At 55.1% G+C, this 22,351-nt stretch overlaps 1 protein-coding gene across 1 annotated transcript in view; it reads right to left on the bottom strand.

Annotated features, from left to right (window-relative positions):
• The window catches only part of LOC144950451 (dynein axonemal heavy chain 9-like), a 113,412-nt gene that overhangs the window by 20,280 nt on the left and 70,781 nt on the right, over positions 1 to 22,351 (bottom strand). The window contains 13 exon segments of the mRNA XM_078880567.1: positions 1,256 to 1,491; positions 3,270 to 3,458; positions 3,572 to 3,691; positions 4,881 to 5,075; positions 5,666 to 5,896; positions 6,629 to 6,889; positions 7,914 to 8,147; positions 9,363 to 9,524; positions 10,135 to 10,277; positions 10,872 to 10,995; positions 18,576 to 18,738; positions 20,333 to 20,529; positions 21,735 to 21,896. Coding sequence (XP_078736693.1) covers positions 1,256 to 1,491; positions 3,270 to 3,458; positions 3,572 to 3,691; positions 4,881 to 5,075; positions 5,666 to 5,896; positions 6,629 to 6,889; positions 7,914 to 8,147; positions 9,363 to 9,524; positions 10,135 to 10,277; positions 10,872 to 10,995; positions 18,576 to 18,738; positions 20,333 to 20,529; positions 21,735 to 21,896 — 2,417 coding nt within the window.

Consider the following 22,351-nt stretch of genomic DNA (forward strand, 5'->3'; position numbering starts at 1 on the left):
TCGGACAATGCCGTGGCTACGCGCACGCGACTCTCTGAACGATCCGTCAACTCGCACAAAGTGAAATATATTCGGGGGCAGCACGAGGTGGCTATGTGGCTCACGGTTCGGTGTTCGCAGCCACGGTCGTGCGCAGCCGTGGTCTAAACTAAACTATAAACTAAACTATTGTTTTATTTACCAGGTAAGGCCCACTGAGCTATACAGCTGTTTTACTGGAAGGAACCTCCTGGTTACACCAGCCCACAGGGGATTATTGTGTCCGTCCGACGCGCAGGGAGGGGCTGGGTGGGGAGGGAGGGGCTGGGTGGGGAGGGGAGGGGCTGGGTGGGGAGAATGGGGCTGGGTGGGGATGGGAGGGTGGGGAGGGGCTGGGTGGGGGGGGGGTGGGGAGGGGCTGGGTGGGGAGGGTGGAACTGGGTGGGGGGTGGGAGGGGTGAGGCTGGGTGGGGAGGGGCTGGTCACTCCGTGGTGCCCTTATAAAACTCAATGTTTAACCTAATCACGCCGACTTGTGCCCGCCCTCACAGTCAGGCATATTTGCGGAATACACCATGCTGCCGTTGACCCTGGCCATTGACCGAGCAACCCAACGTTCCTACCAGCTCCCTCTGCAGGAATGTGTTTTCATAAGAGGCCTGGCGATCACAATTCATAGCTCGATGAAGTGTGTATGTATGTTGAACTTCTTTCGCACCATACGTAGCCAACCACGCTAATCGGAGTGGCTTATGTTGATTCTAAAATGTGGAGGAAAAACCCGGAAGACCCGGAGAAAAACCCACGCGACCACGGGGAGAGAGAGAGAGACACGCAAAGTCCAAATATACAGCAGGCATCGTCAGGGTCGGGATCGGGATCGAACCCATGACCTCCTGCACACCAGGCGAGGTAGTTAACATCTCACCACGGAGAGAGACGCAAACTCCAAATATACAGCAGCAGGCATCGTCAGGGTCGGGATCGAACCCACGACCTCCTGCACACCGGGCGAGATAGTTAACATCTCACCATGGAGAGAGCCGCAAACTCCAAATATACAGCAGCAGGCGTCAGGGTCGGGATCGAACCCACGACCTTCTGCACACCGGGCGAGGTAGTTAACATCTCACCACGGAGAGAGAGATGCAAAGTCCAAATATACAGCAGCAGGCGTCAGGGTCGGGATCGAACCCACGACCTCCTGCACACCGGGCGAGGTAGTTAACATCTCCTAGCCACCGTGGCGGTCGTTACTGGGGCCGCGGTCACTCACCCCCTCTGGCCGATGCGGACGATCCGCAGGCCGTCGCCGTACTTGTTGCGGATCCACTTGCTGCCCTGCAGCTGCGGGTCGACCATGAGGGGCCAGCGCTGCGTGCCCGTGAGCACCGTCGCGTTCTCGGTGGACATGCGGTCGGCCGGCAGGCCTTCGTTCTGCCACGCCGCGATGTCGGCGTCGTCCGTCAGCATCGACAACGGGTCGAGACCCTCCGTGATCGGGATGGGAACCTGGCCGCTCAGATGCAAGGAAATCGTTTTTTACGTTGCCATCAAACTATTTTTTTTTTATTCACCCAGGTAAGGAGGCCCACTGAACTATATATATAGCTACTCTTTGGGTCTTTCGGTAAAGAAGACGATTGCCAGTGTTGCGATCGAAACGTCGTGATCTATTATTTCGCTATCTAGGTGCCTTTACCGAAATACCCAAAGAGTATGAATTGCAGCAGTCACGAAAGCTTTAAATCAAGATTTATTTTTATAGCTGTTTTTCAGAACGTACCTGGCCATCACAAATGATAGTCCAACGAAGTGGCTTATCATCAAATTTAAAGCAGCCAACTACTTCAAACGTGGAGGGGGAAAGCCGGAGGACCCGGAGAAAAACATACGCGACCACGGGGTGAGAGAACATGCAAACTCCAAATATACAGGCATCAGTGTCGAGATCGAAGCCACGACCTCCTGTATACCAGGCGAGGTAGTTAACATCTCGCCACCGTGGTGCCCCTTTAACACGGTGCAGGCGTTCGCAACAACTGTTATGATCAATATTTGAATTTGGGGTCAGATCGCCGCGTAAGTAAGTTGTGTGTCATACAACCTCCTCCACCCAACAGGGCCAATTAATAAACGTGTCAAGTGATGAAAAAATGTGCCAAATGCATTACTGCTGCTGCAGCACAACCGGTGTTTGAGAGCAATCGACAGGCGTTTTACGATTTGGTAGTGCGACGTTTCGCCGGTAGTTACAACAAGCATCGTCAGGTAGATTGCTGACAACTGTTGCAACTTCATGAATTGGCTGTGTCAGGTGGAGGAGGGCATACAACACACATTTGCAACACACACTCCGGTCATCCTCGCAGCAGCAGCTTTTGGCTAGCCATCGAGCATAGATTGTCACTGCATCGCGCGCTTTCAAATGCGCTTCTGCGGCCGTCTGGAACGCTCTTCCTTTCCGATATTAGGAAGCCGCTGGAGCAATGCACTTTTAAATCTAGATTGAAAACTAATTTCTTTCGAACTGCTTGTTTGTGTTGAGTTTGTTGTCCTTCCCCCGCACCTCCGATTCGCACGGCTGGCTGTATACGGTGCGAAAGAAGTTCAACATACATGCGCACATTTAACTTACACGTCGTTCTCACCCAAATATCAATTATGAACCCGGAGATGGCCCATCTATGGCTACCCCACAGCTAGATTTGCCACCCTCTGATGTACTAAACATTTTGGCAGCCACCTCAATCAAGAGGAATTATCCCAGTAAAAACCAGCACAGGTGGCAACCCACGCCCACCGCCCCAGGCTGTGCTTAACCTCGTAAGATAAAAAAAATAGCTTAGTTTTATTTGTATATATTTTTAAGAGATTTGATTACCTTGCTTAATAATTTGCACTCGTATCTTGTTATCGTACCCTTTGTTGTATGTAACGTTCTGACCTGCTCCCCCCTACTGGACATCTGTGCAAAAAAAGAGCTTCGTAGGCTCATCGTAATTACTCCCGCAAGTGCAAATAAATATTCTTAGGTTCTTTCGGTAAAGTCACGTAGGTAAAAAATTAAAATTAATAAAAGTAAAATAAAAATAAAATATAAATCACGACGTCGCGGAGGCAACACAAACGTCGTGATTTTTATTTAATTTTTATTTTACTTTTATTAATTTCAATTTATTACCTACGTGACTTTACCGTAAAAAACCTAAGAATATGAATCCTTGCAGTCACGAAAGCTTCAAATATAGAATGCAAATACATATTCCGATTCTCCAGCCCCCCGTCACCTTCAGCTGGCTGAGGAAGGGCTTCCACTGGCCCTCCATCAGCTCGTGGCGGTAGCGGCGCGTGAAGTAGCCAAAGTAAGAGACGAAGGCGGTGACGAGCAGCACGTCCCCGCACAGCGTGTGCTCCTGGCGCCGGAAGGAGCCCACGGCCTCCGCCCAGCGCACGTTCTCCGAGGCCAGGCCACCGACCTGCGCGCCAGCAGGCCCACGGGTGTCATTGCGTTCCTCGGGGGGTGGAGGGCGACGAACCGAACGCGGAAAGCGGAGCGCCCACGCGCGCGTGCGTGCGTCCGCCCGCTCACCAGGCGGTTGGCGAGCGAGATGGTGAGCGCCGTGCTCTCCGCCTCCGCCTGGCACTTGAGCTTCTCGTCCGTCGCCTTCTCGAACTGCGCCGTCAGCTTCGCCAGGTTCGTGTTCAGCTCCTGCGGAGGGAGGCGGCGGACGCGAGTTAGCGCCCGCCCGGAGCCCGCCCGGCACCCGCCTGGCCGAAAGGCACCATCCCGCTCGCGGCAGCGGCCTCTCCCGACGCGCGCGTGCAGGTCGCGCCCGCTCGGCACGACGTCCGCCCACGTTTCGCCCCGCGCGCCGGGAGCAACCGTTAGGGAAGTGAATTCACGACCCTCCCACCCGAGCACGCGTGCCGTGAAAGCGTCGGACGCCATGCCCCATCGTCGTGCGTTACCGGGCCCTAATAACGTCGGACGGCTCTGCGGCAAACCTCAAACGTGTACGTGCGAGCCCGCCTTGCCACGATGTTGGCTACACCGTGAACTCGGTTGCCCTCTGTTGCTCTGTTTCACGTAGGGGTTGCGTTGTGAGACACAACAATTCCGGGCGGCACGGTCGCTCAGGGTTCTGACCTCTGAGCCACCCCCGCCAACCTGCCACCTTCCGCTCCGCACGTGGGGATCCAAAGAAGCCTCCCAGCGGCACGTGGAGCGAAACGTCGGACGTCGGGCCGAACCAACGCCCCGGCGTGACGCGAAAACGCGGGCGGAGAGCTGTGCCCCGAGTTCGAGTCTTGAGTTCTGCGACTCTACTTGACTCTGCATGGTTTTCAAAACGAATCTCTCTTCATCTCTTAGTTTTTTCGGTAAAGTCACGTAGGTAAAAAATGAAATTAAAATTAATAAAAATAAAATAATAAAAATCACGACGTTTCGGAGGCAACACAAGTCTCCGTCATCAGGTGGGACTGTCACAGCCAGATTTGCTGTATCATTGATTTGCTGTATCATTGATTGATACAGCAAATCTGTATCATTGATACAGCAAATCTGCCTGTGACAGCAAATCTGGCTGTGACGGTCCCACCTGATGACGGAGACTTGTGTTGCCTCCGAAACGTCGTGATTTTTATTATTTTATTATTTTATTTTTATCAATTTCAATTTCATTTTTTACCTACGTGACACTACTATACACTACACTATTATACACTACACTATACTACTATACACTATACTACTATACACAGGGGTGGTCGTTAAGAGCGGTTCTACTGTAGTCATCATTTAACCCCTCCCCCCCCCGACCCCCAAGACAACATTGCAACACCGGGGCTCCCTCCGTGCCCCTTTCGCCGCCGGCAGAGCGGAGGGAGGCACTCACGGTGATCTTCGCCTTGATGCTCGTCAGCTTGTCCTGGGCGGCGGCGAGGTCAGAGTTGGCCTTGCCCAGTGCCTGTCGCTTGGGCTCCACCTCGCAGTAGACCTCGTAGAAGCGGACGATGTTCACCACCCACGAGCAGAGGCCTCCGGCCGCCAGCGACTTGGCCTGGATCATCTCGGGATTGAACGCCGGATCCTGACAGAGAGAGGGATTCCAACTTTTACGAAGCGTTGTGCGCGCGTGTGTGTATGGGGATGGTGGGTGGAGGTCACGGTGTCTGTGTGTATGGGGGTGGTGGGTGGAGGTCACCGTGTCTGTGTGTGTATGGGGGTGGTTGGTGGAGGTCACCGTGTGTGTGTGTGTATGGGGGTGGTGGGTGGAGGTCACGGTGTCTGTGTGTATGGGGGTGGTGGGTGGAGGTCACCGTGTGTGTGTGTGTATGGGGGTGGTGGGTGGAGGTCACCGTGTGTGTGTGTGTGTATGGGGGTGGTGGGTGGAGGTCACGGTGTCTGTGTGTATGGGGGTGGTGGGTGGAGGTCACCGTGTGTGTGTGTGTGTGTATAGGGGTGGTGGGTGGAGGTCACCGTGTGTGTGTGTGTATGGGGGTGGTGGGTGGAGGTCACGGTGTCTGTGTGTATGGGGGTGGTGGGTGGAGGTCACGGTGTCTGTGCACGGGGGTGGTGGGTGGAGGTCACGGTGTCTGTGCACGGGGGTGGTGGGTGGAGGTCACGGTGTCTGTGCACGGGGGTGGTGGGTGGAGGTCACGGCGCGCGTGCACGGGGCACCTGCAGGTAGGGCCTTATGGCCTTGAGGCAGTTCTCATGAATGTTCTCCTTGTTGAAGTGGATGAGCGAGTCCAGGAACTGGTCCACCTTCGCCATCATGATCTTCCCCGCCTTCCAGCTGCGGTCCTTGGGGATACGCCCGCCGGGAGCCATGAGCACCATCACGGCCGCCGTCACGTTGATCACGGCCGGGGGCGGGGAGCCGAACGATTTCAGCTCCGTCAGGTTGTTCTGCGAGATGGGGGGGATGGAGGGGGGGGGGGGATGACCCGGGGGGGGGGGGGGTGCGGGGGGCGAGCGACGGTCAAAGTTCACCGGTCTCAAGAGGCTGCGTTTCCGCACCGCACCTTACCGCGTGGGCGTTAGAGAGAGGGCCCGGCGCTCGCAGCGCGAGCCCCTCGAAGGAACGGCACGCTCGTCAATCACACGTATTTCTTTAAATGGAAAAAATATATATAACAGGCGACGATGCCCAACTGCCCTTCGATGATTCCAACTATCCATCAGCCAAATCACTCGTTCATCAGCCAAATCACTCATTGAAATGACTCGTTCGTTCGTCCGAGCGTCCGCCGATTACAAACACTAACAACTATATGCTGTTTTTATTTCACCAGGTAGGGCCTACTGAGCCCTACCAAGTGACCTGGCCATCACAAATAATAGCCCAACGAAGTGGCTTATCATCACGTGGAAATGTATGGCGGTACGAACGTCGATTCTAAATGCGGAGGGAAAAATCGGAGGACCCGGAGAGAAATCCAGGCGGCCACGAGGAGAGAGAGATAGAGAGAAACGACAACTCCAAATATACAGGTGTCAAGGGTCGCAATCGAACCCACGACCGACTGCATACCGGGCGAGTTAGTTAACATCTCGCCACCGTGGCGCCCCGGGATTAAGCCGAGCGCCCATCAACGCGCCGAACCGCTCACTGAAAAAGAAACCCCGGTGACGCCGCACCTTGTTGAGGGTGTTGAGGGCATCCTGCGCGGCGATCAGCGCCGGCTCGGCCTTGGCCAGGTCCTCGGCGCAGTCGCGCTGCTGCTTGCCCACCTCCTCGGCGAACACGGCCACCTTGGCCTCCTCGCCGTCGGCAATCTCCTTCTCGCGGGACACCTTCTCCGTCTCGACGCCCACCACCTGGATCAGCTTGTCGGCGTCCTCGTTCTTCTGCTTCAGCTCCACCTCCTGCGACGCCAGCTTGGCCTTCAGGTCGTCCACCTGCGTGCGCGGGCGAGGCGGAGGGAGAGGGGTCGAGGGGAGGGGAGGGGGCGGTCGATCAAGTTCAGACGGCGGGATCACTCCGCAACTCCGAGCGAGCGAGCGAGCGTGGGAAGAGAGGCGAGACCGTTTCCCCCCCCCTCCTCCCCCAAACGCTTTGCGCCACGGTGGCGAGATGTCAGTGGACCCCGTGCCGGGGCCGCTGCTCGGCAGAGAAACCACCAAGAAGGGCAGGTGCGTTGTCAACTACCTCGCCTGGTGCGCCGGAGGTCGCGGGTTCCATCCCGACCCTGACGGCGCCTGTTGTATATTTGGAGTTTGCGAGTGTCTGTCTGTCTCTCTCTCTCTCACTCCCCCCGTGGTCGTGTTGGAGATTTAAAAGAAACCGGTGGTAAAATGTATAGGATGGTGTATAGTAATACAGTATATAATTTTATGTTGGGTTTGTCTATGGCAGCATATAGTACGGGGTAGTCCCGTGTGATGTAAGGAAAAAAGTGTAGCTGGAAGCATATTATATTTTTTGCGACATAGAATTGTAATGTATTACTTACTGTTAGTAGCTCAGCTTATTGGAGAGTATATTTAGTATACTGATGATGCTGCTAATCCTGCATAATGCACGGGCATAATATGCCTTTGAAACCCCCCCGCCCACCTCCTACGCATTTCACAAGTAGTACTAATCACATACCTGCATTTCCCATAAATATGCTAAATTCCTCTTGATATGCAAATTATTTTGTCAAGGCGCACCTTCCCACCTTCCAACCCAGCTTAAATATACGCGCCAAGCATGGTGTTTTTTCATTCAGACGCTGTCTCCCCGACAGACGCTGGTCTTCACCTGAGGACGGCTGCTAGCGTTGTGGCCGAAACGTCGTGAGAATTATTTTATTATGTTTTATTTTTATTATTTTATTATTTCCATTCTACGTGACTTTGCCGAAAGAACCAAGAAGGTGGTAAAATGGTTTCACGAAGCCGGCCGTGTGTCCACAAGCGTCACGGAGAGGAGTCGCACCTGCGCCGAGGTGCTCTGCAACTTCTGCAGGCCATTCTCCAGACGCTCCATCTTGGCGGTGAGCTCCGCCCGCTTGCTCGCCAGCAGGCTCTGGTACAGCTTGATCTGCTCCAGGAAGGACTTGGGCGTCGTGTAGTTGTACCGCCGCTCGTTGGCCAGGTACTGCCGCGACATCTCGTTCACGCTCGTGTGGACGAACGACATGAACTTGCTCACCGACTCACGCACGCTCGGCTGGAGAGACACGGAGAGGGAGGGAGGAAGGCGAGAGGGCAACGATAAGGATTTGGAGGACGCTCGCTCAAATGCCTCAGTGAATCACAGCAGCTGGTATCGTGTCTCATCTTAGACCGTTCCGACGCCCCGCTGCGGTCTAAACTAAACTATTTTTTATTTGACTGTTAAGGCCCCACTGAGCTACGTAGCTCGTTTTCAGAAGCGAACTGGTTGTCACAAATGATAGCTCAACGAAGTGGCTCATCATCATCATCACGTGGAAATTCATAGCGGTAGCCCAATACACCAAACGCGCGTCGATTTGAAATGTGGACGGGAAAAACCGGAGGACCCGGTGAAAAATCCACGCGACCACGGGGAGAGAGAAAACATGCAAGCTCCAAATTATACAAAAAACATCAGGGTCGGGGATAAAACCCACGACCTCCTATACACCAGGCGAGGGAGTTACCATCTAATCACCGCGGCCAGCCTAGGAGACCCTCAGTGGCCACGGCGCAAGGTGAACGCAGCGTCGGCCAAAAAGTGGGGATTAGCCAGCCGAAAGGAGGAGGGTGCCGTCGCTATGCGGGCTTTCCCATTTTACCGATTCGGGAGCAATTTATCAATTAGGCATAATGGGAACGTGACACCGGCAAACGTGGCCTACTACTCTTTCTGAAATAAAATCTCAGGACCCTTAACATCCACGGCGAAGTGGACGGCGTGTACTTTTTTAAATATTTTTTCCGTTACAGCAACCGCGGCACAAACCACGGTGCCTGCTCCTTGTCCGCAAGCGACCCGGGAAATATATTCAGTCAAAAAAAAAAGGAAATTAGGCTGCCCACCCCACCCGGGAGAAAAAGTCCGAATTTTGCGGCCACCGCGGGCCGAACCAAAATGAAGCATCTTCTTGATTCTTTCGGTAAAGTCACGTAGAAGGGAGATAATAAAATAATAAAAATAAAACATCATAAAATACAATTCTCACGACGTTTCGGCCACAACGCAAGCAGCCGTCCTCAGGTGAAGAACAGGGCTGTCGGAAAGACAGCGTCATTCCCTTCTACGTGACTTTACCGAAAGAACCAAGAAGATGAATCCCTGCAGTCACGAAAGCTTCAAATCGAAAACCAAAATCAAGCAGCGGGGCCGTGTCCTGCCCTTGTGTGTGACGCTCGCTGGCGCTCCACATCCCCGGGGGGCTTTCCGCGTGGACCCTCCGCTCACCTCGATGCTCTCCGTCTCCTGCAGGAAGCGCAGGCTGACCGACTCCAGTGCCACCTGCGGCCACTCGTGGAACCAGTCGATGGCCGTGCAGTTGACCACGGCCGGGAACTTGCGGGCGCGCACACGCAGCTTGTTCCCCACGGGAGAGAAGCACAGCGCCACCTGTGGTGCGGGGGGGGGGGAGCGGCAAGGGAAGGGGGGTCTTGAGACTCATAAAAAAACTATAAACTAAACTATTTTAATTTTACCAAGTAAGGCATCACTGAGCTATATAGCTCTTTTTCAGAAGCGACATGGCGATCGCAAATGACAGCACCAATGCAGTGGCTTATCGTCATCGCGTGGAAATGTATATCAGCCAAAAAACTCTAAAATGCACGTTTATTCTAAATGTGGGGGGGGGGGGACCGGAGGACCCGGAGAAAGATCCACACGACCACGGGGAAAACATTAAAACTCCAAATACACAGCAGGCGTCAGGGTCGAGATGGAACGCACGACCTCCTGTATACCAGGCGAGGTAGTGAACCTCTTGCCACCGCGGCACCCCAGTGAGGCCGTCGGTTACGTTCTACGTTTTCTTTGAGCGATGAAAGGAAAGCGCGTCCGATCCCGCACCTCCAAATAGGAAAAGGCGCCCCAAGTCAGGTGTCGAACCCTGAGCGCTTCTCGCTGTGAGGCACGAGCGTTGACAGTGCGTCACCACCCTGCCGCCCATATTGCCTGCGCTGCCTCCTACAACCAGCCTTGCTACTCCACCGCATCCCGTCACCTTGAGGTTCCTGCGCACGCGGTCGATGAAGAACCTCCAGCAGGTCTCGCGCGTGTCCATGAGGCCGGCAGCCTTCACCTCGTTGCGCACGCTGCTGATGACGTTCTCCACCTCGTCGTCGGGGAACAGGTCCGGGATCTCGCCTGCGTACGTGCGAGGCAGGCCCCACCACCACCACCGCCACCGCCGCCGCAACAACAACAACGAACCGTCACATCACCACCTCCACCGCAACAACCGTCAGATCATCGCCACCGCAATAACCGTTACATCATCGCCTACACCACCACAACAACCAACACATCACCACCACCACAACAACCGTCACATCATCGCCTCCACCACCACAACAACCGTCACATCACCGCCACAACAACCGTCACATCATCACCACCACAAAAAACATCACATCATCACTTCCACCACAACAACCGTGACATCACCACAAGGCAACACTGAGAGCACCTGACAAAATCTCCATATTGCTGATGACACATTTATATATTTACGCGATCTAACCCAAAAAAAAAAAACCTCTACTTTCACGTAATCGTTCGGCAAACGGAAGCCAATGCAGCTCGGCGAGCACCGGACGTACACGGCGTCGGATCTTGCAGTGCCCCATCACCGTCACGTGACAGAGAACGCTGCACACGCTGCAGCCTGCCCATGTGTTTTGCCAGGCGTGCCGTAGAGCTGCGAGTTGCAATTCGTCGGGCCTCGTCACCCAGGCTCACCCGAGGCCAGGAGGTCGTTGACCAGAACCAGGAACTTCTCATCGGCCACCTGGGCGTCCGTCATCAGTAGCAAGGTGCTCAGGCTCTTCACGCCAGCCTTGATGTAGAGGTTCGCGAGGTCGGCCTACAGGGGACGGGAAAGGACCCACACAGCAAACGAGAATCTGAATCATTTGACCTCCTTTGCCAGTACCAAAATATAATAATAGGGGTTTTTCCCCTTTTTCTGGCAACAAAACTGAAACCTTTATACAAGGAATCATGTCTGCATTAATCACAATTCTTGTGGTCAGAATCCAAGCAGAAAACATACTTTGATAATATATGTGTAATGCGGGCGAAAGCGACCTTCCGGATGTGACGTCACGAGGAGGCGGAGCCAGGTGACGTGGGTGAAAGGTAGGGGGTCCTTAAGCGCGTAAACCGGAAGGAGAAGTCAGTCGGGGTGTGAGCGGAAAAGAGTGAGGCCACGCGGGCGAGTGTGGAGAGGGGGGGCGCCGACGGCCATCGGGAGCCAACCCCGAAGATAAGAGGAAGCTGCGGAGTGGTGTGCAGCTGCAGAGGAGACAGCCAGAAGGGCTGCGTGTTAGAGGCAGCGGTGTGGCTGCCAGGAGGAGCTGTGGAGAGAGAGAGAGAGAGAGGGCTGCATGTTAGAGGCAGCGGTGTGGCTGCCAGGAGGAGCTGCGGAGAGAGAGAGAGACAGCACGAGGCTGCCAGGAGGTGGAGAGAGAGGAGTTGCAGCGAGTACAGCCAAGGGGGGCTGTGTGAGAGAAACAGCAGCGGGGCTGCTGTTGTGGATCGGGCCGACATTGGAGTCAGCACCGTGGAGAAGCTACAGAGTAAAGACAGCCGTGTGGGTGTACAGCACGAACCGAATAAAGGACACTGAGCCAGACATCGTGGTCCAGTCGTTTATTACACTGGTGTCGGAAGTGCAACGGCATGTCGAAACAAGTGAGGAAGAAAGTTACTCCGGCGCCTGCATCGGCTTCTTCGTCCGACGACGACGAACTCCCTCCAACCACGGATCCTGTTGGGGTGGTGGAGGAGAGCCCGGCTGAGGCGACCACGGGAACAGGAGTGGAGGATGTTGGCGCGGTGGCGGGTCCGTCGACATCATCAGACGCGGATCAACGATGGCAAGCGATGGCGGTACAACTGGAGGCACTTAAGGACGTCCTGGCGCATCTATGCCATCTCGTCGCGCCAGGGACGATGGATGATGCAATTGGTGCTCCGCGGGCCGCCACGTTGCCTGTCCTGCCGCCGCCATTGCCCACGCGGCAGGAGGCCGCCATTTTGCGCGCTCCGTGGCGCCAAACCGCCATCTTGGCCACGCCGCGGGCCGACGCCATTTTGAATTTGCCACCACAACCACCACCATTGGAAGACGGCGGGAAGAGGAGTCGGAGTCGCCACCTTACAACGGTTAAAGAATTTTCCGTCGGTGGGGACTGGAGCGCGTTCGCCTGCCGCTTCTTGGCGGCGGTACGCACAGCAAGATGGACCGATGCGGAGGCTTTGGAGGTGTTGCCGACTCTCCTGGACGACGAATCTGTCCGATTCTTCCGTTCCATAACGACCGATAAGAAGGCAACTTTATGTGGTGTTTTTCAAGAAATGGCCGATGCTTATGAGCCACCAGATGATGCGCATCGGCGATTCGCTCAACGACAACGAGCACCAGAGGAGTCGCCCGTGGCGTTCAGGGGTGCGGTGCTGGAGCTGGCCATGGCAGCTTATCCTGAGACGCCACAGGACCTGCTCGAGCCTCTCATATTAGGGAAAATGTTGGAGCTGTCTCGGGATCTAGGGATCCCCATGCCTGTGTGTGGGCATGAGAAGCTCACTTCCCGGACGGCTGCTAAGTGTCTCGATGCGCAATTCAACCTCCGTCGCTGGAAACAAGTGACGGCGTGGACGGGGGGGCCCGTCAAAGAAGAGGATGCGCTGGGGTGGAACCCTGCGCAGGCTGTCTATGTTCCGGATGACCGGGGCCCTCAACAACTGACGGCCGCCTCCGCTCCATGGACGGGACGCGGCGGGCTGAGACCGCGCGCGGCGCTACCAGAACGGGGCCGTCAGGAGGCGAGGCCTGCGCTTCGGCGCAACGAGGCCGAATGTTTCCGCTGCGGGCGTAGGGGCCACTACGCCAGAGACTGCTGGGCCCGCTTCCCGGCTCCGCCGCAGCAGGAGGCCTCGGCACCGGTCAAGTCGGCTAAAGATCCTCCGAAACAGGCATGTCGGCACGCACCAGACACTCGGCAAGGCTTTCCACCTCACCCACCACCTGTGTTGCGCGATCCTGTTGTTGTTGTTAAAGAAAGGCCATCGACGGGGCCTTGTCATTCAGTTACGCAGTGGCGCAAATTGGCACGGAGAGTTGTCGCGGCCGCTACGGGTTCGTCCACTGTACCGGGGTCCATACAAGGTGTGGACGTGCGCATTTTGGTCGACTCGGGGGCGTCTGCGACTATTATATCGGATGTCATTTTCCATCTGTTGGGCATTCCGCCGGGGGCTGTGCGTCCGGTTTATGGGTCGTGCGTCGCTGCGAATGGGGGTAGCATGGGTATCGTGGGTCAGGTGGATGCTAAGATATCTATTGGGGATGTGTCGGCCTCGGGTGTTGTGTTGATATCGAGATCTTTGGCGGTTCCTTGTTTGTTAGGCACCGATTTTTTGGCTAAGATGCCCATTTTGATCAAAATCAATGAGAATTGTATTGAACTGCCGGGGGGCCGTCAAATCTCGTTTCTGCCGTCGCCCTGGGGGCGACCTGCTTCGACCGTACAAGTGCAGGCGCTGTCCGTCGCATCTGTGGACATCCCACCTGGTACACAGATGCTTATACCCTTGCGGTATCGGAAGCCCCTGCCTGATCGGCTAGGAGCAGTAGGGGTCTTGTTGTCACCGTCCGCCGCGATAACAACCGGGTTGGCGTTAGTGGGGGCACAGACCATCGTCCGGCCGGATCAATTACCGTTTTTACAGGTGCTTAATGCGGGGAGAGAAAACGTCCGTGTCCCGGCCGGTACGGTTGTGGCACATGCCACTACGGCGTTTGCGACCCATGATTGTCCACATAGCCGGGGAGTTGTTGCTGGGGTTTCCGAGCCAAGGAGTTCGGATGATCGTTGGGTTGCTCATTTATGTGACGAAAATTCTTCCCTGTCCATGGAGCAACGTGGTGAGCTGCGTAAATTGTTGTTGACATATTCCGATGTGTTCAGCTCCGATGATTTGGATTTGGGCCGCACTTCGTTGCTTTACCATCACATTGAGACGGGCGATGCTGCCCCTATTCGATTAAATTCGCATCGGATGAGTCCTGCGGAGCGAGAACACGTACGGGGGGCAGTGGAAGACATGTTGGCTGCGGACATTATATCGCCATCTAACAGCCCATGGGGCGCTCCAGTCGTCTTGGTTAAGAAGAAGGATGGCAAATTGCGATTTTGTGTTGATTTCCGCAAATTGAATAAGATATCGGTGGCAGATGCGTACCCCCTGCCGCGTATGGATGACTCCCTCGACGCATTGTCGGGGGCTAAGTTCTTTTCCACACTGGACCTCTCTTCGGGATTTTGGCAGCTTCCCCTTGACGAGTCCTCACGGGAGAAAACCGCATTCCGTACGCCGCAGGGGTTATTTCAATTCAACTGTCTCCCGATGGGATTGAATGCGGCCCCTGCTACATTTCAAAGATTGATGGAGCTCGTTTTGACGGGGTTGCAGTGGGAGACATGTCTTATATATTTGGACGATATCATTGTCTTCAGCCGCACATTCGATGAACATTTGACGCGGCTGGAGACAGTGTTCACGAGGATGCGTTCTGCCAAATTGAAATTCAAACCAAAGAAATGTCACCTACTGCAACGGTCCGTCCGCTATTTGGGGCACATTGTGAGCGCTGAGGGAGTGTCCACGGATCCGGAAAAGACGGCGTGCGTCCGGGATTGGCCGACTCCGGCCACCGTGGGGGATGTTCGGCGGTTTTTGGGATTTGCCTCGTATTACCGAAGATTTGTGCCGGGGTTTGCGACGATTGCGAGGCCTTTGCATCTCCTTACGGGTAAAGGACGGAAGTTTGTTTGGGGACAGCCGGAGGAGGCGGCCTTTCGGAGTCTGCGTGATCTATTGGCCACGGCCCCAACATTGGATTATCCCGATTTCGATCACCCATTCATTCTTGATACGGACGCGAGTGACACAGGTATTGGGGCGGTGTTATCACAGTCTAAAGGGGGTGTAGAGCGTGTCGTGGCGTATGGTAGCCGAGTCTTGTCTCCTGCGGAAACCCGCTACTGTGTCACTCGCAGAGAACTATTGGCGGTTGTTTTTTTCCTACGGCAATTTCGACCATACCTCTACGGTCGTTCTTTTATTGTGCGTACGGATCATGCGGCCTTGCAATATGCCCTTAAAATTGACCAGCCATCCGGACAGTTGGCACGTTGGTTGGACACGCTACAGGAATTTTCCTTCCAAATTCAACATCGGAAGGGAGTGCGCCATGCGAACGCTGACGCACTTTCCAGATTACCGCGGCGCGCCCCTTGTAAATGTGAGTCGGGGACGCATAGGTGTTCGCCGATTCCAAACCCCCCTCAGCCGCTTACGTTGGCCGTCGAGAAGTCGGACACTCCGATGGAACCGGGACCGGCTGACGGGGTTTTGAATCTGCCGCGGTCTGTCTGGATCCGGGAACAGATGATGGATGAGTCATTGGTGTCCTTGCGGAAGCGGTCTGCTAAGGACAATGGGAGTCCGAGTACGGCTGTGGGGCCGCAAACCGCTCTCCGAGATGGTCTGCTTATGTGGCGGGAGGGGTTCCAGGAACGTTGGCGCCTGGTGGTACCAACGTCCTTGCGATTCGAGTTGATTAGAACCCTCCATTGTGACACTCTCTTACATTTAGGGGTGCAGAAGACCTTGTTGACGTTACAACGTCATTATTTTTGGCACGGCATGGCGACAGATGTCGTAGGGCACTTGCGCGCGTGCCCTGAATGCGCCCGGCGTAAGCCGCCTAAACATCCTTACGTGCCGCCTCTCCAGTCGATTCAGGTGTCTCGAGTCAATGAATTGGTGGCACTGGACATATTGGGACCCTTCCCACCATCGGCGAGGGGAAATAAATATTTGCTGGTAGGGGTTGAGTATCTCTCCCGTTGGCCGATGGCCTGGCCGTTGCCCGATCAGTCGGCCGCGGCCATCACCGACGCCTTTTTGTTTGGGTACATTATGGATAAGGGGGCGCCGGAGAGACTCCTCACGGACCAGGGCCGAAATTTCTCTTCTAAATTATTGGCTGAAGTGTGCGCAGGCCTTGGGACTAAGAAGATACGGACATCTCCATACCATCCGCAGACGGATGGTATGGTTGAGCGGCTGAACAGGACATTGTCTGCCATGCTTTGCCATACCGTGAGTGAACAACAATCAGATTGGGATCTGCACATCCCCGGAGTGCTTTCGGCGTACAGGATGACGCCCCATGCGGCTACAGGGTATTCGCCGTTTTACCTTATGTATGGTCGGGAAAACGTGCCTCCGGTGGATGTGCAATTGGGTACTGGGGTGAAGGGACCTCGTAAACCACTCCCTGAATACATTCAGGACACGGTTCGCCGGGTTACGGAGGCGCGGGAAAACGCCCGCGTGGCTACGGCCAAAGCCCAGGCCCGGAACGAGCGGTATGCTCGGCGGTCTGAGGGGGAGTGCCCCTGGAAGGTGGGAGACCTGGCCTGGCTCCATTGCCCGCAGGTGCGGCCGGGGACCTCTCCTAAATTGCACAAACCTTGGCATGGTCCTGTGCGCCTCATTGAGGTTCCCAATCCACAGTCGGCGCGCGTTCTGTTTGGTTCTCGCCGTTGGGTTGTTCATACGTCGCGGTTGAAACCATATGTTGCTCCCCTACGTGATGCGTCATCTCCCAATGTTGCCTTGCCGGGGTCTGTTGCTGCTGACTCTGACTCTTCCCCGCCTGCGTCCATTGATCTTGCTGGAGCGCCTGTCGTACCTGTTCCAGACAGGCCGACCGTGACACCGCGGGGGAGGAGTGGGCCTGTTCGGAGGGCGCCTGCCAAGGCTGCGGGACCTTCTAGCCCGGCGACCCTTCCGACCCCGCTGCAGGCGCATTCGCGGAATATGACCAAGACTGATTCGTCAGGGACACGAGATGTCGGTGGACTTCCAATCGCAGCAGGGGAATTACCCCCTGTCATTTCTCGTGTTCCATCGCGTCCCCGTTCTACAAGCGGGCCGCCGACCGTCCGGGACGGGCCGGCGACCCGCACTCGTTCCAAATCGCTTACGTTTCGTTGATTGTATGTTGTTATTGTTCTTGTTCTTGCCGTCGTATTTATCGCATGCTTCCGTACGTTCGTCGATGTTACTTGTGTGTTGTTCTTGTTGTTATATTGCATGCTTAGTGTCCTTTAAGGGGGAAGGTCGGTTCACCGCATTACGCTTTGGTGTTGTTCAGCCGAGGTCGGCTGGGTTTTTTCTATGGGGGAGGGTGGTGTAATGCGGGCGAAAGCGACCTTCCGGATGTGACGTCACGAGGAGGCGGAGCCAGGTGACGTGGGTGAAAGGTAGGGGGTCCTTAAGCGCGTAAACCGGAAGGAGAAGTCAGTCGGGGTGTGAGCGGAAAAGAGTGAGGCCACGCGGGCGAGTGTGGAGAGGGGGGGCGCCGACGGCCATCGGGAGCCAACCCCGAAGATAAGAGGAAGCTGCGGAGTGGTGTGCAGCTGCAGAGGAGACAGCCAGAAGGGCTGCGTGTTAGAGGCAGCGGTGTGGCTGCCAGGAGGAGCTGTGGAGAGAGAGAGAGAGAGAGGGCTGCATGTTAGAGGCAGCGGTGTGGCTGCCAGGAGGAGCTGCGGAGAGAGAGAGAGACAGCACGAGGCTGCCAGGAGGTGGAGAGAGAGGAGTTGCAGCGAGTACAGCCAAGGGGGGCTGTGTGAGAGAAACAGCAGCGGGGCTGCTGTTGTGGATCGGGCCGACATTGGAGTCAGCACCGTGGAGAAGCTACAGAGTAAAGACAGCCGTGTGGGTGTACAGCACGAACCGAATAAAGGACACTGAGCCAGACATCGTGGTCCAGTCGTTTATTACATATGCATTGTCTTTGAAACTGATTGGTCCACACCAGAGACAGCTTTCAGTTTTAAAGACAAAACATATATTATCAGAGTATGTATTTTGTTTGCATTCTGACCACAAGTATTGTGGTTAATGCAGACATGATTCCTTGTAAAAGGTTTCAGTTTGGTGTTTTAACATCTCAACACACCTGTTTTGTTGCCATATAAAAGAGGAAAACCTATTCTCATATTTTGGTACTGGCAAAGGAGGTCCCATGATGCGTGTTTTTAATACACCGGTGATCACCCGTGCCGCTACGGTTCATTGCGGCGAGTAACGACGTCTTCAAAAAGCAACGGCGGCGCCGCCGCTTCCTCCTCTCCGAGCGAGCCGCTCGCGCGTTCCGAGATTCGGCGGCGAACGGGGACACCCACCCCACCCTGCGACTGGCGGGCAGCCTCGGAACGGCAAGGGGGTTAATTGCACGCCACGATAACCGAGCGGGCATCTCCTGAGCCGTGCCGGGGCTGGCTCGGCAAAGCCCTGGCGCGTCCCGGCTGCAAGGTTGAGAAAAAGATGTAACGGCGGCGGCCCGGCGGAAGCAAGCCTCACCTTAAGGTCAGGGATGCCGTAGCCCTTCTTGAGCGTGATCTGGAAGACCTCGATGGAGCTGATGAACGCGGCCAGGCGGGTGAGGCTCTGCTTCCCGCTGCCCCCGACGCCGACCAGCAGCGCGTTTCCGCGCGGCGACTCCAGGATGCGGTTTATGCGGCAGCTGCTCCCCCCCGTCCACCGTGCGAGAGCACAAAAACAGCTTCGAATTGTTGGTGTGGTGTTTGTTATTCCCCCAATGTTTCATCCTGATCCTGCGATCGGCGTCACGTCATGCGAGACCAAGGATCCATTCGGGAAACTCTTGCGAAGCAATGCAACCCACTGTGTGCAAAAAGTGCCCGTGGAAGCGGATATCATTGAACTACTTTCGAGATCCCTTCAAGTGACGTCTTGTTCACAGGGTAAACGGGCCAGAACTGCCCACCTGCCCCGAGTCAAACTGATCATTTGAATTCTCAGAGCTGGTCAGTGGTGGCCGGACAATCAACACAAATCAACACCCGAGGGCCCAGGTGGTCTAATCACGGCGCCATCACAAAGCCCTGAATTCTGAGCGGTTCACCATCAATGCGCAGGGCCCATTAATCCGGCGGCGAGGGCTCTTCACGTCCGCGGCAAAATAACCTACCCGGTGCGAGTCGTGTGGTGGCGCGGGGAGGGTTTGGGTGGACCGGGTACATGACCCAACAGGCAGGCGGGGGACAGGGGGTGGTAAACCAAAACAGGCCGAATTGTGAACGTCGAGGGTTTACTCTCCAACACGCCAGTGTGGCTGAACTAGTAACTGGCACTTTTGTTTACGTGGCAAAACCTGTCTAATTGGCTGCGCCGGGTGGTCGCGGGTTGAACGACACATTTAAATTTGCACGATCGATCTAAAAAACAAAATAAATCCCCTGACTGAACCGCGCGTCCAAAGATCTCCCCGTATAGGCTTAACAAACTGTTGAGGCAAGTGCTGTTAATAAGTAGCACCTATGAAGGCCGGCATGGCAGACGAGAGGGTGGGTGGCCAGCACGACCCCTGGCCGCCTTTGTCTCCCTAGTGACGATGTTTACACACTGCACCAGGTAATGATTTAGGCTGAGTCGAGCTTGGGGAGGCCGAGGACCGGTTTAGATAATCGTCACTGGTGCTGGTGGCCGTGAGCTGGAATCAAACTCGGGTCGCCGGGTTCGCAGCACACCGCGCAAGCCTCTACTAGACCACCGCTCCCCACACAGCAAACACACGGGCGCACGCGTACACAAGCACGCTCGCAAAGACATGCGCGCGTGAAAATACACGCGCGCAAGCATGACAAAGACACTCGCACGTACGCATGCAAAGATACACACGTGCGTGTGTTTGCACGCACATGCGGCCACGCTCACAAAGACATGCGCACTCGCACGCACGCAAAGATACAAACGCGCGTGCAAACACACGCACGTGCGCATGCACATGCGGTCACGCTCACAAAGACACGTGTACACGCACGCACTCACTCACGCAAAGATACACACGCGCATGCAAGCACATGCACGTGCGCACGCACATGCGGCCACGCTCACAAAGACACGCGCACTCGCACGCACGCAAAGATACACACGCGCGTGCAAACACACGCACGTGCGCACGCACATGCGGCCACGCTCACAAAGACACGCGCACTCGCACGCACGCAAAGATACACACGCGCGTGCAAACACACGCACGTGCGCACGCACATGCGGCCACGCTCACAAAGACACGCGCACTCGCACGCACGTACATGTGGGCCATGGCGTCCTCGAAGAGCACCAGGCTCATGACGGCGTTGGTTTCGTTGTAGTTGTCCAGGGCCTCCACGAGGATGCGGTTCAGGGACTCCCAGCTGGCCGCCGGCAGGTACTTGGGCTCGCCCACGCCGCTCGCAAAGTGGCAGAAGATGTTCATCTGCTGCGCCTGCGCCAGGGTCTCGTCTATGTCCTGGAGGGCAGCGCGGGAATTGAAAACGGTGTCGTATTTGTAATTAATTTATTACTTTTTTACTTTCGATTTAAAGCTTTCGTGACTGCAGGGATTCATCTTCTTGGTTTTTTCGGTAAAGTCACGTAGAATGGAAATAATAAAATAATAAAAATAAAACATCATAAAATAATTCTCACGACGTTTCGGCCACAACGCAAGCAGCCGTCCTCAGGTGAAGAACAGGTCTGTCGACTCTGTCTTATCGACAGACCTGTTCTTGTCTTATCGACAGACCTGTTCTTCACCTGAGGACGGCTGCGTGCGTTGTGGCCGAGACGTCGTGAGAATTATTTTATTATGTTTTATTTTTATTATTTTATTATTTCCATTCAACGTGACTTTACCGAAAAAACCAAGAAGATACTTTTCAACTTTCACGTGAGGGCGAGTGGTGGGCGAATGGCACGCACGGTGGCGTTTGCGGAGCCACCGCCGCACCGATCTCTGTCGTCTCGTAGCGTTTGCGAGCGAGCCACGCGCTCAAGAGCCGATCTAAAGTAGGGCACGCGCGCCCGCTTCACCGTTTACCAACTTTCAGGAACTACGAGCACAAAAAAAAATGAAAACGAATATTGAAGTATCGATCGGCGGTACGGGAGCCGATGCGCGTGTGTCGGCAGAAAACGCGTTGGGACATTCGCTTTATGCGTAAGTTTGTGGCGATGGACGCTTTGATCAGCGTGGCCACTTTCCAACAGGGTGAGTCCCTAACAGCACCACAACTTTAGACTGAAGTTTCATTCCCATTGGATCACCTTTACGAGAGTCAGCACGACCCCCCCGCATTGCACACGTGTGCAGAGCCAAACTAAAGTAAACTATTTTAAATTTTACCAGGTAAGGCCCAGAAGCGACCTGGCCACAGATAATAGCTCAACAAAGTGGCTTCTCGTGTGGAAATTTACAGTGCCCAAATACTCTAAACGCACATTGATTCTAAATGTATAGGGAAAAACTGGAGGACCCGGAGAAAAATCCACGCGACCACGGGGAGAAAGGACGTGCAAACTTCAAATATGCAGCAGGCGTCATGGTCGGGATCGAACCCACGACCGTATACCAGGCGAGGTAGTCAACATTTCGCCACCGAAATGTTCGCAGTAAAGAGTGACCGCCACGCGACGGCCGCGACGGTGAGCACTTTCCGCCCGTCGGCGACTCACATCGTAGAACCTCTTGACGGTGTCGACCTGGATCTTGTCAAAGTTCTGGAAGTCCTTCTCGTCCAGCATCTTGTCCCGGTAGACGCGGTTCGACTCGTGCAGGTAGAGCTTCATCAGGTCCTGGGGCACCTTGATGCACTCGGGCGTGGAGAATAGGATGCCCTGGCGACACGGACATGGCAAACAGATCGATTACGCAAGACGTGGCCCAGTGGGGCTCAGGAGTGGATACTAAAACTACTAAACTATTTTTGTTTATTTTAGCAGGTAAAGGCCACACTGAGCTATGTAGCTCTCTGTTTCAGATGCGACCTGGCCATCACAGATGATAAGCCAACCAAGTGGGCTCATCATCATCACGTGGACATTTCTAGCAGCCAAATAACTCCGAACGCGTGACGTCGATTCTAAATGTGGAGGGGGAAAAAAAACCCACGCGACCACGGGGAGAAAGGCACACACACTCGAAATATACAGCAGGCCTCAGCGGGGTCGAGATCGAACCCGCAACCTCCTGTTTCCCAGGCAAGGTAGTTAACAGCTCGCCACTGCGCACATTGTTTATTCTAAATGTGGAAGGGGAAAAAACTGGAGGGACCCGGAGAAAAAAACCACGC

The sequence above is a fragment of the Lampetra fluviatilis genome, chromosome 58, assembly GCF_964198595.1.
Source record: "Lampetra fluviatilis chromosome 58, kcLamFluv1.1, whole genome shotgun sequence".
NCBI lineage: Eukaryota > Metazoa > Chordata > Hyperoartia > Petromyzontiformes > Petromyzontidae > Lampetra > Lampetra fluviatilis.